The 19,731-nt window shown below is 41.6% G+C and overlaps 1 protein-coding gene across 1 annotated transcript; it reads right to left on the bottom strand.

Annotated features, from left to right (window-relative positions):
* Positions 1-11,811: 11,811 nt before the first annotated feature.
* Positions 11,812-19,420, bottom strand: LOC137258632 (uncharacterized). Its single transcript, XM_067796330.1, has 6 exons — positions 18,919-19,420; positions 17,771-18,823; positions 15,132-15,193; positions 13,725-13,812; positions 13,228-13,334; positions 11,812-11,907 (listed from the first exon to the last, which is right to left on the bottom strand). Exons 1-6 carry the CDS (start codon positions 19,418-19,420, stop codon positions 11,812-11,814), a joined length of 1,908 nt encoding a protein of 635 aa, XP_067652431.1.
* Between the last annotated feature and the right edge of the window lie 311 nt (positions 19,421-19,731).

Genomic DNA, 19,731 nt, shown 5'->3' with positions numbered 1-19,731 from the left:
GCTCTGGAACCATTCACAGAATCGGATGTAGTTGCTATAATTAACCAGTCGAAGAAGACTAGTTGCTCTGTTGAACCCCTTACTAACAACCTGTCTTCTGAAGATACTGGATGTCCTCCTTCCCAATAGTGAACTGTTGTCTGTCTACCGGAGTGTTCCCAGATAATCTTAAACAGGCCGTAATCCATCCACTCTTAAAAATACCTAACCTTGACCCTGAGAAGCTAAAAAACTACAGGCCAGTGTCAAACATCACATTCATCAAGATTATTGAACTAGCAGTGAACATCAGGCTGAAGTCACCTCAACTCCAGTGCTTTACTAAATGAATTCCAGTCGGATTGCAGAGTGAATCACAGTACAAAGACAGCAGTCCTCAGTGTGGCTGATCACCTCAGATATAGCACTGACAAAGGTCAACAGCTGTCAGTGGCTTTTGACACTGTTGATCATGACATGTCGCTGGAAGTGCTTGCCCACAAAATAAGGCTAGGAGGTACAGCTTTAAGCCTGTTTTCATCTTATCTATCCGGTAGACACCAGTCAGTTGCCATCGATAATTACAAGTCAAGTCCAGTATCCCTATCCTGCGGTGTTCCACAAGGGTCGGTTTTGGGACCAGTACTTTTTATTCTCTACACCAACAACATTTATCGGTTGGTACAACGTCATGATGTCAATGAACACTCCTATACTGATGACACCCAAATGTTCAAGACTTTTAAACCTGATATGACATCATCTGCCCTTAATAACATGACAGGATGTGCAGCTGATATACATAGGTGGATGATGAACAGGATGCTCAAACTGAATGCTGAAAAAGCAGAGGCCATTTTTCTTGGCACGAAACAACAGCTAAAATCTGTAGAAGAGACTAGCTTGTCAATCTGCCATTCAGAGATCGATTTCATGCCATGTGTCAAAAGCTTGGGTATTGTGATTGACTCAAATCTGACTATGGAAGATCATGTGAACAACCTATGCAGGTCTGTCTACTTCCAAATTTGGAACAGTCTCACGGTGTATGCTACAAAGAGCATTATGCAGTCACATGTCCTAACGCAACTAGATGTTGGCAATAGTGTCCTTTGGGGTATATAAAAATCGTCATTGAAGAAACTCCAACTGATACAGAACACCGCCACCAGGATTGTGATACGTGTATCAAGGATGAGCCACATCACTCCAGTTCTGAAGGCCCTTTCTGACAATTTTAAATTGCAGTTGAAAACTCATCTGTTCTTCTATACTTAAATCCCAGACTGCATACAGACTCACTCGTGTTCACACTTTCCATCAAATATCCTGTCTTTTATAATGCGTTTAGTTTATTTCCTGTTGCGCTTTGAGCATAAGTTCTTATGGAATCTTGCGCTATACAAAATTACATTATTATTTATTATAATTACTAATTACGATGAGAGTATGTCCATGATTTGGCTTGCATATGGCAGAGTGAAATGATAGTATTGTAAGATTTTACGTTTCTAATCCAGAAAAGAGCACTACCACAAAATTCAGTCGTGGTCAAAGTTTTCGATATGACAACCCAAAATTATTTTATTCAGAAATCCTTACATACCAAAAGGCACCAGCATGCCACCAGACCTATATATGAACATGGCGAACATGGGTACCAAGTTTGATAAAGCTGAAGTTTGGGAGGTCTGCTCAAAACAAAGTTAGATCCTCAAAGCAACAGACTAAGTCATGTTTCCATGGAAACCACAAAAAACAAAATTCCTATCTGAACCTAGTCCCCAAATAGCACATCCAGGGATCATGCTTGATATGTATTTTCAAGGTTGATGGAGCTGTGATGTCTACTTTGGAACATCTGCTCCAGACAAAGTGACATCTTCATAGTCACATCCTGAGGCATGTTTCCAGTGAAACCACAAAAAATAAAATTCCTATCTGAGTCTAACCCCCAAAAGACACGTCGAGGCATCATGCTTCTTATGTGTACCAAGTTTGGTTAAGTTATCACAAATAGATTAGGACGTATGCTTCGGACAAAGTATTGCAGAAGCATGGACGTACAAACGGATGTACGGAACTCGTTTCTACGTCGCATGCAATTGCATTGTTGCAGGGGATGAAAATGAAGAAGTGATCTCTCCCTTTGCAAAAGTCTCACCATTTACGTCATCATGTTCGTAAGAGCAATTAAAAACCAACCTGTGTTTATCATTGCGTTCCTCAACATGATGATGATTGTATCATGACTTCATGTAGTCTTCCTGTCTACTTTGTCTCCAATAACTTGTACCAGACCAGCTTCAACTAAGTTTCATACAAGACAACTCTAAATTTCTGGCCTTGCTTGATTCAGCAAATGGGGCCTGATCTTGGAGTGTTCGGATCACATCTTCTTTTGAAGCCTCACACAGTGTATCATTGAATCTCAACAATGGAAATGCATATCTGTAAACACCATTCACTTCTACTCTTTCAGAGACAGTTTCTAGAATATGCAAGACAAGGTTATCCTTCTTGGACACGATTGCATCGGTCTTCACAGAAGGTATGACATCCTACTTGCCACAATGTCTGAACATCACATATGAGACCAGTAGATTCATCTCCATGAGAAATACTACTTGGGCCTTAACTTGTTTCAGTACATTCTGAAGACCAAGCCCGACCGGTATGCACAGCAAGCATACGGTCCACTTTTAATATCCATAAGGGAAAATGATCAGCTGATACACATTTAGGACAGTATCCCTTGTACTATGGTTTGATTTGTTGACTCTCTTGCCTAACATTTGAAACATTGTGTTGAGTGTAGAATATTGAAGCCGAACATGTTTCTTTACCGGGTTGACTGTATCTATAAGACAAAATTCTCATAGGCATCATAATCTCCAAAATCAATCAGTGGACTGTTAAGGACTTCTATCATTCTGAATCACTTGGCCTGAATCACTTGGCCTGCGTGGCCACTCCTGCACAGCTCTTGTAACATGAAGGCCTTGGCTTGCTCACACTTTGGTTTACTCACAAGTTTATCCAATGATAACGACAATAAGAATGGCGGATGCACATCTGATGCCGATTTACAAAGGTTCCTTTTTGGCAGGTCTTGTGTTTGAAGTAAATGCTCAACAATATAAATGAAGTTCTCGTGTGCCAGATGTATTAAATGTATTATGCACATGGAAGCGCAGTTTGGGGAATCATCAGTTGACTTAAAAAAAACCAAACTTCAGTCAAATTATTAAAAAATAACGTTGACTGATTAAGCAGTTTTATGTTGCAGAGCAAAACTGTCAAAAGATGGAGTTTATGTATGTACCTTTACTTACATTGTAAAGATAGAGGATTAATGTAATGTTATATAAGCAGGATTGGGGTAATTTTAGTGTAATGAAGTGTGATAGCACATTTTGTCCACACTTCACCTGTCTTATCTACATATAGGCTCAACTGCATTATAATGTGCTTATCTTCATATGATTTTATTGATATTTACTATTTAACGTGTATCTAAGAGGAATTATTATTATTAAATTGTCTAAACTGTATGATTTTGTTTATAAATAATTGACAGGTTTTGGGGCGGTGGGGTAGCCTAGTGGTTATATGACCCTATCTCCTTCACGTTATAGGGTACAGGTTGTTTCCATGAGTTTATATGACCCTATCTGCTTCACGTTATAGGGTACAGGTTGTTTCCATGAGTATATATGACCCTATCTGCTTTACGTTATAGGGTACAGGTTGTTTCCATCAGTTTATATGACCCTATCTGCTTCACGTTATAGGGTACAGGTTGTTTCCATCAGTTTATATGACCCTATCTGCTTCACGTTATAGGGTACAGGTTGTTTCCATCAGTTTATATGACCCTATCTGCTTCACGTTATAGGGTACAGGTTGTTTCCATCAGTTTATATGACCCTATCTGCTTCACGTTATAGGGTACAGGTTGTTTCCATCAGTTTATATGACCCTATCTGCTTCATGTTATAGGGTACAGGTTGTTTCCATGAGTTTATATGACCCTGTCTGTTTCATGTTATAGGGTACAGGTTGTTTCCATGAGTTTATATGACCCTATCTGCTTTATGTTATAAGGTATAGGTTGTTTCCTATCTGCTTCACGTTATAGGGTGTAGGTTGTTTTCATGAGTTTATATGACCCTATCTGCTTCATGTTATAGGGTACAGGTTGTTTCCATGAGTTTATATGACCCTGTCTGTTTCATGTTATAGGGTACAGGTTGTTTCCATGAGTTTATATGACCCTATCTGCTTTATGTTATACGGTACAGGTTGTTTCCTATCTGCTTCACGTTATAGGGTGTAGGTTGTTTTCATGAGTTTATATGACCCTATCTGCTTCATGTTATAGGGTACAGGTTGTTTCCATGAGTTTATATGACCCTATCTGCTTCATGTTATAGGGTACAGGACTTGTCAAATCACTTTGAGACAGATCCAGTAAAATCCTTTATCCTAAGATATGCAAAATGGGCCATAGGAATTTATGGGACTTCATTTTGCTTGAGGACTTCAAGCCTAAATACTTCTATCACGTCCAGATGAAGTCAGTCTTCAAAATGCTTTTATTTATCAAAGTAATGAAGAAGGAAATCATAGTGAGTAAAAACATGACGACTTTTTTCCAATAAATTCCAAGATGAAACCATATTTCACTTACTCAAGCAACAAGCAGTCTCGGGGAATTGCTCTGATCATTTTAACCTGTAACATTCTACATCTTTCGCTTTCTTGATAGTCCTCTCCTTTCTCTCCGAGATTCCCCATGTGGGTAATGTGAACAGCCATCTCTAGATCCATCTTCTTGTATCTGCTTCTTAATTTTATGTTTAAGTTCATCAAGGAGGGGTGGGGAGAGAGAGCATGTGTGAGGTGAGGGTGGGGAACAAGGGGATGTTTGAGCTGGGGAACAAGGGGATGTTTGAGCTGGGGAACAAGGGGATGTTTGAGCTGGGGAACAAATGGGGTGGGAGAAAAGCGGATGTTTGAGGTGGGGGTGGGGAACAAGGGGATGTGTGAGGTGGGGGTGGGGAACAAGGGTATGTTTGAGGTAGGGGTGGGGAACAAGGGTATGTTTCAGGTGGGGGTTGGGACCAAGGGTATGTTTCAGGTGGGGGTGGGGATCAAGGGTATGTTTGAGGTGGGGCGGGGGACAAAAGAGGTGGGGGCCAAGTGGATGTTTAGCCAGGGGTGTAAGGAAAGCAGATGTTTGGGGGAGGGGTGGGGGACAAGTGGATGTGTGGGTAGGGGTAAGGGACAAGGGAATGTTTGGGAAGGAGTGGGAATAAGGGTATGTTTGAAGTGGGGTGAAGGAAAAATGGATGTTTTGGGAGAGGATGGAACAAGTGCATGTTTGGGGAGGGGAAAAGTAGGGGTTTGGGACAAGTGGATGTTTGGGTTGAGGTAGGGGACAAGTGGATATTTGGGAGGGGGTGGGGGAACAAGTGGATGTTTGGCTAGAGGTGGGGCATAAACAGATGTTTAGGGAGGGGTTCGCAAGAAAAAGATGTTTGGGAAGGGTGGGGGATAAGGGAATGTTAGGGAAGGGTGGAGGATAAGGCAATGTTAGGGAAGGGTGTGGGGATAAGGGAATGTTAGGGAAGGGTGGGGGATGTTTGGGTAATGGTAGAGGACATGAATGGGTGAATAGATGATGTTTGAGGGAGGGGTCCGGCACAAGAGTGGATATTTGGGGATGGATGGGTAACAAGGGTATGTTTGGGCAGGGGTGGGGGACAAGTGGATGTACGGGGAGTTTTGAGGGAGAAGTGCATGTTTTGGTAAGAGTGTGGAACAAGTGGATGTTTGGGTAAGGGTGATCGACAAGAGGATATTTGGGGAGGGATGGGGACATGCTGATGTTTGGGGAGGGGTGGTGAACAAGAGGATGTTAAGGCAGGGGTAGGGGACAAGTGGATGTTTGGGGGGGGGGGGGGGGGGGGGTGTTTGGGGAGGGATAGGGGAAAAGTGGATCCAAGAACGGGTGGTTTGAATTTTTTTCATAGCTTTCCTGTCCATGCTATGGATTTTGTTTTATGTATGTGTCATGTGTGTATGTATGTCGTATGATTTGGAGTGATAAACTAGACACATGATTATTCAAGTATTTATTTACCCTCATTTTCTTAAACTTGGAACTTATACATCAGATTTTCCAGTTTTGCTGTTGTCACGAGTGTGTATTTTCTGTATATTTTGTTATCAGTAAAGTAATAATTATTATTGGGTCACAACATCTAGTGTTTGGAACAATAATTATGATGGCTCACATTTCTTATAAGATGGTCAGCATTGTTAAGATTTTGGTAGCAGGCTGTCGGGAAATTATCTGCCCTTGGTTTTCTATGAGTTACTTCCGGGAGACCTCTAGAGATTTCTACAGTGTTGGCGATAGTCGTATTTGCTCGAATGTTCGGGAAATGACTGATTATATATATAAAGGTTAGTTGCCGTGTTGAGACAGGGAGGGGTACACATGACTGGAGTCATATCTTTCTGCATCTGTCAACGCCTGAAACTGCTGTCAGACCGCTCGCCATGTTACATTCTGCATGACTGTTTCCCTCTCACACAAAGAGTTTGCTATATTATATTTTGTGACCCATTGCCTTAGATTTTGTCTCATATGTATTGTATTTGAAATCGGTATTGTGAAATTGACTTGTGACTTTGTAAAACTTGCTCTCTTTGCCAAATAATACAAAATTTGAATGTTTTTTTTACTTGTCTTTGTTCTGTTTTGCTGGTTCACAGGGGGTTTCTTACATCGTTTGTCACGGCAAATGTTTGACCGTAACACTCTTCTAAAATCCTTAAACAGAAAGCTATGTTCATATTTGTGTTCATTGGTTTCTTCATTGAAATAAGCAAATATCTGAATATATCTTTACTGCCAACAAATTGTATATTTCTGGTAATATTTATAATGCATTTTTATAAAATTAAATAAAATGGGATATATGTAGCAAAAATACTATCACAGGTCATATGTCAAGTTTCCCTGGCTAAAATGACACTACAACTAAAGAACACACAATATTTCATCTTAGTATACTAGAAACGAATTGTCTAGTTATTGATTTTTTTTTTCAAATTTGAATAAAAAAAATAGTCTAGATCAAATTTGCTTTTCTGTTTTAGTGGAAGGTCAAGAAATGGCTACTAGTAATCGTCCTGCTTCAGCAACTGTGAGATGCACCATTGGTTAGCACAGATTGCCTGGTTCATGCTACTCATACCATATTACCATTTGTCGAGATCTATACTGCTGAATCGGCTAAACAGTAAAGTAACAATGGTAAGATTATAGATAAATATTTGACCTCGCTAGCCAAGATACACAATTTTGTGGGGATAATATTATTCTTTTTCCATGGAACGCATTGAAATGCAAGCATTATTGAAACAAATATTGTTTGGATGAGAAGGAATAATCTAATGGCAATTTCTTTTAAAAACATGATATTGATATTATGTGATATTTCAATAATACTGGTCTTTTGTGAAACGATGTTGCTGTTCCAACAATTCAAGTGTGAGTACAGACATATTCTTAGTCCCAAGAGTGAAGTTGTAACAAACCACAGGATGTTGTTGCTAACATGCATTAGCACAGAGAAGATAATCTTTATAACTAGGGTGTCCATTAAACATAAAATTCAAAACTTACTGAAATGAAGTTGATCAAAATAATATATTCATTATATTCTTTTGCCTCACATTTAAGTATGGAATGTGTATTTGCAGATGATGGAAAATGCAAAATCCAAAGAAAAAGTTAAATGCAAGTCAAAACAACCAAAACAAATTAAGCAGGAAAGCTTACCAGCTTACATCCAATTTCAAAGGAGACATAAATCATCATCTCTTAATGCAGGGATAATTTACAACAGGGATAGGTCACTTGCTTGCTTTCTTTACCATTTGTACAAATTAATGTATGCCTCATCATGCTCCAATGCACACAGGGACTTGGCTCGTTCCCAGTGCAATAGACTAACAGCTAGTCTCTGAAATGAACATATTTTCCTGAAAAAAAAAAACGTTCATAGTGAAAAAAAATAATATAATGAAATGGAGCCCTGAGACTTTCTTCATTTTCAGAGAGCTAGAAACCAACTGATAATTACTAGCCATATACTGGCTATGAATTCAGCCGATTGGTACAGACCCTGAAGCTATGGAAATCTAGACTTGCCACATTTTCTAGACTTGCGTTGGCTTTCTTGGATATATATACTTCAGGGTCTGTACGACAGACTACCAGTGCAACTTCAGTTGTGTTTAACCAGGGAGACTATATAGAGTATATACTTTGTAGATTATCCCTGGTTTAACAGAACTTCAGCCATAGTATATTCCCCTCATAAGAATTAAAGGTGTGAAAGATGTATTTGGAGTAATAGCTACAAACACTCAAACAATGGCGTGTAGTATTTCAATGGCTGATCAGAGCAGACCGGCGATATGTCACATTTTTCACACACCTCAACTACACCCTAACATTCTCTTTTAGATTATGAAGCTATCACTATTACTTGCAAACATTTCAGCTGATAGCATATTCCCCTCATATGAATTAAAGGTGTATGTGAAAGATGTTTTGGAGGAAGTAACTAGGAATACTAAAACAACGGCGTATAGCATTTCAATGGCAAAATGTCATATTTTTCACACACCTCAATTACACTCTTAACATAAGTCATGAAACTGTCACTTCTACTTGCAAATACCTTTCAACTAAAGGTATGTTTTCCTTTTAAAAATTAAACGAATGTGCGAAAGAAGTTTTTATTGGCACAATTTAGTCTATCTTCGCGATGAATCGATAAAAGAGGCCAGTGAGCTATAACTTACCAACTTGAAACATTACTACAAATCTACTGTCCTAATACGGACACTAACACCAATTATTTGACTTAAACTGAAGTGACAAAATAGTTAACCTATCTTCTACATGCAGGATTTCAGTTGTTATAACACTAAGCGAACTTAATCACCTGTTGAGAATAAACCGGGCTAAATCTTAAATACTACGCTGCCACCATATTGGCTACACTGGTTACGTAATGACCCGAGACACACGTTCAGCGGCTTTGAGGAGTTTCTTCTCTCCCTCTATATAGGCTCCCTGCTTAATAAGCCTGTACAAAACACCACTCATACAAATACCCAACTACAGACAGAAGGTGAGGAGTTGAATGCTGATGTTCAGACGTGTATTACAGTTCCGGTGACATTAAGGATCCACTATTCAGGGCATTTTGTGAATGGATGGCTCTGAGAAAACGTATACAATGCCTTCAAAGATATCCTCAGTATCAGTTGACTTTAACTTATGTATAAACTGAAAATAAAGACAAGCCAAGGTGATATACTACAGAGCAGCTTAGTTTATCATAATTATCTGTTCAACAAATGTTTGTTGTTGATGTAAATTGATGCTGAATCTTTTGAGGATTTCATACTGAACACACACATTCTGTCTGAGAAGGGGAATGGATTTATGTTTTAGTGATACATTGTGTCTACTTTTCAGGTTTGACAGGTAATTCACAGTGGACTGAAGAACAGTTAATGGAATACGAAACACTTCGATCGTGGACACCAGATGCACATGTTCTCAGCGGTGGTTACATGACAGTTGTGTTTTGGAACTTTCAGTAGTTATCTTACAGATGTTTTGTTCTCCGACTATGCATTGTGCACACAAACACACAACACTTCGCAGATACACCACTGCACATGAATTTCATGCATGTTTCTGTTATTTAAACATATTTCATGATATTATGAAAAGGAGGTTACTGTTAGTGTATTAGGTTAGTCGAACATCTGTGTGTTGGATGTTAGATTTCAGTCATAATCAGACCTTGATGAGATATTTCAGGTTTTATGCATTGTCTTCAATTCATTAGTTCATTATATGCATGAATCAATTGCGGAAAAATAAAATATGGGTTACTTTAGAATTTTTGTTTTGTTTTGTAATTCCACTGCAAAACAAAATGGTAACAGAGCGTGGTTAGGTTAGGTTAGTTGCAGGTAAGGTCAGCTGCTGGTTAGTTTAGTCACAGGTTTTAGTTCTACATCATGTTAGAGAAATCAATGAAGCCAAACGTTTCTAAAACACAAGTTGGTGACTGGGAAGTTACAGATGTAATTGACAAGGTAAGTTCACTTCATCCTAAGGCAGTGAATATCATGACTGATTTGATTCAAGCATATTCAGATACTGGGGACACTGAAAACAAAACACGAGTCTACAAAGAACTTGCATCAGTAGAAAGAATAAATGAAGATGTTACAATGGCACAAGCATATTGAGTGAGAGGTTAGATGCTACTTCTGTAAGCTGAGGGAAGAACCGGGTTGTCAGTGATATTTCATTCTGAAAATAGAGTCAAGCAAACAACACAATCTGATAATAATACAAAATCAACACCGAACATTGACAATGAACAAGGAATAAATAAGAACATGGTTAGTGTTCCCCCAGGCACATTTAGGAGGGTGCAGCAACCTTCCCTTGGACATTTGCACCCTGCCCTTTATATTTTGTGCCCTGCCCTTTTTCGTCTCAATCGCAGTTGTTTACTATGACGAGTGTGTATTTTCCAGATTTGAAATGCATTTTTCAAATTCTAATCTTAAAATACAAACTGAGAAGAGTGAAAACGAACTTTAGAATTGAAATTATAAGACAAGTTGAATTTTTATACATTTTGTTGTCTTTTAAACAAACCTCTCCAGCATGCCCTTTGAGGTTATGAAGTGCCCCTTTCCATGAATTTACCCTGTCCTTTCTGAACCCTAGGGGTAACACTAATGGTCACAGGGAAACATGAGAAAGGCGAGAGTTTGGATCCCAAGTTAAATATAGTTGAAAGTTACAAAGCACATTATGATGTTTGCAGAAGAACAGATCCTATCACAACTAGACATGAGCTTGGGATAGATATGTGGAAACAACTCAAAAGACTTTCCATACCCATTTAATGGTGACATTAAAATGTTTGAGAATTGGAAACTAGCTTTTGTAGCTTGTGTGGACATGGTGCCAGTCACCCCCAAATACTAACTGTTACAGTTAAGGCAATGCCTTACCAGAGAAGCATTGAAAGTAAAAGCTAGTTTAGGTCATAGTGCAGCTGCATATGACATCACTTTAGAACATCTTGATTGTAAGTATGGTGGCAAAAGACATAACGTTCCTTTAAATCTAGAAGAAATAACAAAGTTCAGACCAATTATGGAAGGTAATGCCAGGGACTTGGAGACCTGCTGCGTGATATTTTAGTGGCAAACCTTAGAGAATCTGACAAGCTAGAGGAATTGGGTGATTGGACCTTATACTCACAATTACTAAAGAAATTAACGGAATCTATGGTAATGCTATATCAGAGGTGGATATTTGAGATGTAGAGATTGAGGAAACTGTTGAAGTCGTTCAGGAGTGGATTCTGAGAGTATCAGAGTTTCAGGTCATTGCCAGTGAAGTCATAAATGGGGTTGCCAAAAAGCAGAAATCACATAGATGTAAAACATCAGGTAAAAATGGGACATTCTGTGTCAATAAAGAGAATGCAATGGGTCAAATGTGCCCCGGAGCAAGTCATGAAATGTGGAAGCATTGAGCGTTAGTAAGAGGTGGGAGGTTGCAAAGAGGTTGAATCATGGCATCCGTTGCTTAGGATCCAAGCACTGTGTTGGGAGTTGCACTCGGTTTAGTGAATATGGAATGTCCTAGCACATAAAGAAATTGTGCATATAAACATTTAAAATCTAGATCTGGAAAGCTCAGCCCCTGTCCTTGTGATGTCTGGGATGGTCCGTGGAGGAATGTCTCAATGACAAGTAGCTGCACCGGAACATCATCTCTGCTCTGGTGAGACACTACCAGAACACACATGGCATCATCAATTGGCCACATTCTGGTTGTCCACTTGTAACAATGCCAAGACAGGACAGATGGATAAGGGTGACCCATCTTTGCCACAGGTTTAAGACTGCAGTGATGACTGCCCAGACCATCCCAGGACTTGGCTGTATTCACACCAACACAGTTCAACAACATTTGCATCATCACCTGATCAGACCACGACGTCCCACCATACGACCTATCCTGCCACAATATCATCGACAAGCTTGCCGAATGTGGTGCTGAAATCATGATGAGTCCAGGTTTAACATTTCTTATACTGATGGACGTCAACGTGCCTATAGACGCGAGGGAGAACATTATGCACAGGCCTGAGTCTTGGAGAGGAATTGCTTTGGTGGTGGTTCTGTGTATGATTTGTGTAACCAGGTGTGTTCAATAAAGACACACAGGTCAGGGTTGAGTTTTGAGGGTTTATTCAATCCATTAGTGAGCGAAACGCACTGAAACATATATAATGATAAATATATACATCCATATATACTACTGAAAGAATGGCTAACATGCCTTATTTGACCCACAATATACATAATATTATGAACACTTAAAAAAACATTCATACATAGCTATAGGCAAACACATAAATGATAAATAGCGCATGCTCTCTCACTCATTCTCAGGAAGTGAAAAGATGATGTTTAGGTAAAATTTGGGTCATAACTGTATTGATTATATAGCTAACACTAGAACATGATTTAATCACTCTATACAAGTACATAATTGTAAAATACAAAAATACATAACTTACCTGTAACAATGTCTGGTCAGTGTTAGTGGGCTGTGTGTTGTGCTGGTGATGTGCTCAACCTCAGTATTTTACACAAGGCCAATCCGGTGTAAGCTATGATAAACAATGCAGTGACCCAAGCTAAGCAATCTTACCCCACAGTTACCCAAAGGCAGTTAAATAATATTAGAGTTGAATTAAAAACAATTCAAGCAGAAGCTTAATAGAAAGCAAGATTAATTTATTCTGTACTTCACAGTTACAGTTAATGCATTAATTCATTACAGTCTTCAATATATACAAGTATGTAAAATATATATACAACACTGCCACATTTGGGTTGGAATAACAACACGCCAAAGAAATCCTTTGCTGATTATTCTGGGCAACTTAACTGGTGTGATCTACATGGATTAGATTCTTCGACTTGTGCCAATGCCTTTCCTGCAACGGCATCGCCCGGGGTTAACACTCAAACAGGGCGATGCCCACCCTCACACGACAAAGGTTGCTATGGATTTCTTGCAACACCACAACACTGACTAACTGCCTTGGCCTGCAAATTCACCGGATCTCTCCCCGGTAGAGCATCTTTGGCACGAGATGGATCGATGTCTATGCCGTCTTCCTCATCCGTCAAATAATGTGCTTGACCTACAAGTTGAGAGAACAGAACTTGAGAGATGGCGTGACATCCCACAAGCCTTCCTTGCACATTTGATAGGCCCTATGGACAGTTGAAGATGACATGACTGGGATAGATTTATACAATCAAGTGAGTGACCTATAGCGCTCAGTAGGTATAAACACTAGAAAATGGCTTTTAAATTATGTTGGATGGCCTTGATGGAATTCCATTAGAATCTAGGGCACAGAAGGTAAAAATCAACAAAAATGAAAGCACTAGGTCTTATGTTGACTGCAAGTAATGATGTTCAGTTTCTGTATGAATGTTCCTGAACACATTGCAAAAATAACCAAACAAATGTTTCTCAGAGAAAACACAAGGATCTTTGATCCGCTTGGACTCTGGACACCTCTCACCATCGTAGGTAAAATGATGATTCAAGAGATGTGGACAGCAGGTGTCGGATGGGATGAAGAGCTTGATCCAAATCTGAATCTTAGAACTCTGAAACAGATAAATGAGGTTAAAGAGGTATGCCACATCAGAGTACCAAGATGCTTGAGAATCAAATCTGATATAGATTACAAAACATTTTAGCAGATGCATCACAAGATGCATGAGGGGCAGCAACATATGCAGCCTGTATTTACCAGAGGGGGGAAGTGTGTAGTTGTTTAGTTACCTCCAAAAGCAGGATTACATGGTGGCAGTCCTTGGGGTAAAATTGGTTGTTGCTTCAGCGAAGGTGCTAGAAATGTTCACGGTCAACACACATTTTTGGTGTGACAGTATGAGTGTGTTGTGCTGGATAAAAAGTCAGAGTAGAAATTACATGTCTTTTGTGGCAAATTGCATTGGTTATATCCATGACCACACTAGTCCATATCAGTGGAAATATCTTCCATCTCCGTTAAATCCTGCAGACATACTTACCAGGGGTACATCAGTGAAGAACCTAACCAGTAGCTCATAGCTGAAAGGACCAGCATTTCTGACACTCACAAGTGAATGGCCAAAACAAATAGGTAGTGTTCATAGTGATAGTACTTCAAATAAAAGTCATGAAACTGTCCAGAAAAAAGGAGCTTGTTACCTACTGACTGAAGGTGATGGAAAAACATGGCGTCTTCATCCATCCAGTTACTCTGACTGGAAGACAATGACCAGAATATATGCTTGGGCATGCAGATTTGTTACCAATGCTGAAATTGCAACACATAGGTAATTTTTGAGGTTGAGGAAATCGAAGATGCTGAAATGAAAATTATCAGTCAGATGCAACAACAGGAATTTGCAAATGAGTTTTATACACTACAAAAGGGAAAACAGTTTCCAAAAGATAGCAAACTCTTTGGACTTCAGCCAGTAATCGATGAAGAGGGACTAATAAGATGCATTGGCAGGTTGAAATATGCTGATTGCTTGTCTTGGTGAGCACGAGTTCCAATAATCTTGCCTGGCAAAAAACTGGGTGACAAGACTTATTGTGAAACATTACCACGAAGTTGGTAAACATACAGTAGGTACAAATCAAACTTCATTGTCCGTTTGGCTAAAAAGCGGACTGATAAATTGCAATGTAACTAGAAAATGAATATGCATAACATACTCAATGAAACGCTGATCATAATCAAAGCATCATACCAACTCTGTGAGGTTTCTGCAGAATTTTTGTCCTAATAATAAATAAGTTGTTTAACAAACTGTCAATAAAATATTTGCACAGTTCTCTGTTTGTTACTAGGGAGGAGTGTAGAGAAAGGCACGGCCAGGTGTTCAAGAAGCATGTGCACAAGTGCCGAGAAAGTTTTTTATTCACTAACCTGTGCTGTACCATCTCCATGCTTTTTCACACTCCTGGCTGTCCCTTTCTCTTCTCTCCTCCCTTGTAACAAATAGTGAACTGTGTCAATATTTTAATGATAGTTTGTTAAACAAGTTTTATATTTTAAGGAATGATATTCTGCAAAATCCTCACAGATTTGGTATGATGTTCTAATGATGATCAACGTTTCATGGAGTATGTTATGCTTCTTAGTTTTCGAGCTAGATTGCAATTCATCGGTCTGCTTTTGAGCCAAACAGACTACAGGTGCTCTGTGATCAAGAAACTGGGTCATGGCTGCTCATGAAGAGATTCGAGTCTGGGAGAAAAAATGTGCGTTTTGTCAGAGACAAAAGGTTCAACTGAGACCTCAGATTATGGCTCCACTACCAAAGTTCAGAGTTACTTATTCACTGAGAGCATTTACTCAAGTTGGAGTGGACTATGCAGGGCCTTTTCTGACTATCCAAGGAAGATCAAAGAAAAGACAAAAATAATATTTGTGTCTTTTTACATGTTTGTCAACAAGGGCTGTAGGTCTGGAAATGTCATATGGTCTTGACAGTGACTTATTTCTGAATGTTTTCTTCCACATGACAAGTAGTTGAGGAATTCCACAACAGGTGGTATCTACTGGAACTAACCCTGTGGGTGCTGTGAAGGAGTTACACGATTTGGTCGAGCACCTTGATGCAACTGCTTCATCCTTTTCTAAAAGGGGAGTCAACTGGAAATTCAACCCTCCTCACGTACCACATTTTGGTAGTGTATTTGAATGTATTATTAAATCAGCAAACAGAGCTATCTTTGCCATTTTGGGTAAAGGCGATGTCACAGATGGACTAACTAATGTACCGTTAACCCCAAATCATCTTATGCATGGACAAGTTGGTGGAACATTTGCGCCAGATAGTGTTGATACAATGCGATAAAACCCCTGAAAACAGTGGAGACGAATATAAGAACTTGTAAGGCACTTCTGTAGGAGGTGGTTAAGGGAGCTGCTACCAACTCGAACAAACCTGTAGAGGTTGCAGATTCTTTGAATAGAGTCCTCCTTGGGGTACTTATAAGCATTTAAATGTTCTTTAAATTCTCGCGACAGTTGTAACTATATTTTTTCAATAAAATATATACAAAACAAAAAACATCGTTTTTGTCTTGTGAGACCACCCCTACAGGGCCCCTGGCCCCGTGACAGCCAAGAGCAGGTAACTCTTCAGACTATAGCCTCCAGCAAACACTTCCGTTCTGTAAGCAATACAGACAGAATGTGGGGAGGTGGGTGGCCTTACCCCAAGGAGGACTCTATTCAAAGAATCTGCAACCTCTACAGGTTTGTTCGATTCTTTTTCATAGAGATCCTCCTTGGGGTACTTATAAGCATAAGACAGACTCCAAAAGACTGATCTTAGGGAGAGGCATTCTGTCTGCTCATAAACCTGACAAAAGATGAGAACCTTTATTACGATACTGAAAGTAACAAGGAATCAAACTTACCTGGTCACGTGACCTTCTGTGCCTTGCGGCGGGGGTGCGGACCAGGGCCAGGCTATTACACGGTCTAACCCTACCATTCTGTGAGAAAGTCGTAGGGTGCCTATAAAAAATTGCCCCCCCCCCTTTTTTTTTCAAAAAACGGGAGTCGGGACAGGCAACCGATATATCAGGATCCATTCTCATGCACCGGCCAAGGTGCTAGGGAAGGACTGAGGCAGTGTAGACCGGTAAAGTAAAAAATACCACCACCATAATAGAGCCCACCACCGGGATAAAAGATGGAAAGTATACAGTAAGACACCACCACCAGTCTACTTGTTGCAGCTACAATGTCAAATGATCGTTCGTCAAATGATCGTTCGTCAAATGCAAGGGTAGCTCAATCGGCTAGGGCACTCGTGCCCTGCCCACTGGTGAGAACTGACTGGCCAAACCGAGCATGCTCGCTTGACAGTCTGTCTAACTGGTAATGACGGATGAACGTGCTCGGTCAGCTCCAAATAGCAGATCTCCTCAATGGGCAAGGCAGACGCCTATGCCTTAGACGTCGCCACAGCCCTAACCTAATGAGCTTTCAAACCCTCAGGGGCATACGACCTTTCGAGGTGTATCCCATACAAATGGCAGAGACAAGCCACCTAGATATGGTATGCTTGTTCGCCGGAAAGCCAGCCTTGCCGCCACCATAACAGCAGAACAATTGATCATTCTTCCTAATGTCTTTTGTTCGTTTGATATAAGCCTGAAAGGTCTTACGGACACCTAAGACGTGAGCACGTCGTAGAGAGGTACCGGGCGGCGAAGGCTGCGTGAAAGCAAGGAGCTCAATAGGCGCCGTTACGTGAAAGGTGCTATCTCTCTTAGGACGGTAAGTATCTGGCAATCGAATGCTCACTCTGTCTTTGTGAAACACCGTTAATTCAGGGTTGGCGGACATAGCGTGTATGTCGCCTACCCACGTGCCAGAAGTTACCGCTACCAGAAAAGCAGTCTTCCATGTCAACAGCTGGAGGGACAGAGCCACCCACTGAATCCAGGGATTGGGGTGTGGCGCTTCGTTCTGGGATAGTAAGTCCGGTCGAAAAGGTAATAGAACAGGAGGCTGAGTCAGAAACCTGAGAATTACCGGAAACCCACTTTGAGCCGACCAAAGCGGTGCCAGAAGCACAAGTAGCCGAGCCGGTTGTGCGGTCAGCTGCAAGAGTACTCTTGAGATCAGAGGAACTGGTGGGATTGCCCACAGCACTCTGTCTGTCCAGTCGAGCAGAAAGGCGTCGGTGGCTATCGCTCTCGGATCTGGTATCCTTGAGCAAAACACAGGAATCTGATTCATCGACCCAGAGGCAAACAGATCTACCTGGAACGACCCGAACAACTGGGAAATAATCCTGAATATCCCCCGATGCAGCATCCACTCGTGTGGGGCTAGTATACGTCTCGATAGCGCATCTGCGCGGACGTTGTCTATGCCCGGGAGAAAAAAACGGGGAGTACCCGAATGTTGACTTGGTCGCACCACAGCAGAAACTGCCACGCCTCCTGAAGGAGTGACGGAGACACTGTGCCGCCTTGCTTCTGGATATACATCATAGCAGTCTGGTTGTCCATCTCTAGGCGAACCACTTGACCCCGCACTGACTCCACGAAGCTCTCGAACACCCGGCGGACTGCTCTCAATTCCAACACATTGATGTGTAGGGTAACTTCGTCCTCGGCCCAACGGCCCGAGACCGATAGTTCGCCCAGGTCGCACCCCCAGCCTGTGAGGGAGGCGTCCGTCTGAATTGACAGGTAAGGTGTCGGTGTCTCTAAGGGGATCCCCCTGGACAGATTTCCGACTTCCGTCCACCACTGCAGGTGAGGACTCCACCAAGCGGGAGTCTCGAGAACAGTCTCGTAGCTCTCCGAATGGGACCACAACTGGGCTAACGCCTGTTGAATGGGTCGCATCCTCAACCTCGCACGCCAGACCACGTCCACTGTAGCTGCCATAGTGCCCAGCAAATGAAGCCAAGTTCTTGCTGTGGCTCTGGGGAACTCGAGAAACTGAAATACAGTTCTCTGAACTTTGACGATGCGGTCTGGGGCTAGTGAAACAATCCCCTGTGCCGTATTGAACCGTGCCCCCAAGAACACCAGATCCTGCGTAGGGATCAGGTCTGATTTCTTGAGACTGATGATCCAGCCGAGCTTCAACAGGATGTCCATCACTTGTTGTGTGGCATCGTGTGATAACAGGAGCCCGAGGGCCCTCAAAAGCCAATCGTCCAGGTACGGATGACAACATCTGCCCTGTGACCTGGCCAGCTGAGCCGGAATCAACATAAGTTTGGTGAACACCCTCGGCGCCGTGAAGATGCTGAAGGGTAGAACCCGAAACTGATAACACTTCCCGTCGAACGAAAACCGAAGGTATTTCTTGAACTCGGAGTGTATCGGAACATGGAGGTAAGCGTCCTTGAGATCGATTGACGTGAGCCAATCCCCTGTCTCTACGGAAGAGATCACTGACCGCAGTGTCTCCATCCTGAAGGACGGAACCTCTATGAACTTGTTCAGCCCTTTGAGATTCAAGATCGGTCTGAACCCTCCGTCCTCCTTGGTCACAAGGAAGTACGTGGAATAAAACCCGTCTTCTTGTTGACCTTCCGGAACCATCTCGATGGCAGCCTTGTCCAGTAATGACTGGACCTCGGCACGGAGGACCTCTGCTCTTTCCCGGGAGAACGGCACCGGCGTGTGCCGAATCCCTGAGAAGCATGGAGGGTCTCGCTTCCACTGTGGCATATGGCCATCCCTGACTGTGGACAGGACCCAGGGATTTGAAGTAGCTGCCTGCCATTCCGAAAGGAATAGTGACAGCCTGCCGCCTACAGGGACTTCTGGCGCAAGGCAATGTACCCCCACCGTCGGCAGTTCTTCGCCTGCTTGTGTGGGGGACACCAAAGGCTCCGGGCAAATGTTTAACGGGAAGCCGGGGCCTGCTGCAACGCAGGCCCCTTGCCTTTGCCTTTCGCCCTCTTGCTACGTTTGTGCTGCAGCGGAGCAGTCCACTTAGCACTTTCCTTCGCCGGCGCCGAAGGGTAAGCTGAAGCAAG

Source organism: Haliotis asinina, chromosome 12, assembly GCF_037392515.1.
Source record: "Haliotis asinina isolate JCU_RB_2024 chromosome 12, JCU_Hal_asi_v2, whole genome shotgun sequence".
Classification (NCBI taxonomy): domain Eukaryota; kingdom Metazoa; phylum Mollusca; class Gastropoda; order Lepetellida; family Haliotidae; genus Haliotis; species Haliotis asinina.
This window is presented reverse-complemented; position numbering and strand designations above follow the sequence as displayed.

What these genes read in the sequence shown, in the direction of transcription:
- LOC137258632 (XM_067796330.1), bottom strand. Translation starts at nt 19,420, where the DNA reads ATGCCACAGTGGAAGCGAGACCCTCCATGCTTCTCAGGGATTCGGCAC. An exon ending in TCATCATTTTACCTACGATG is followed by an intron (nt 13,335 to 13,724) that starts GTGAGAGGTGTC and finishes CTCAACTTGTAG; the next exon opens with GTCAAGCACATTATTTGACG. An exon ending in TGAATTTGCAGGCCAAGGCA is followed by an intron (nt 11,908 to 13,227) that starts GTTAGTCAGTGT and finishes GTGTTCTGGTAG; the next exon opens with TGTCTCACCAGAGCAGAGAT.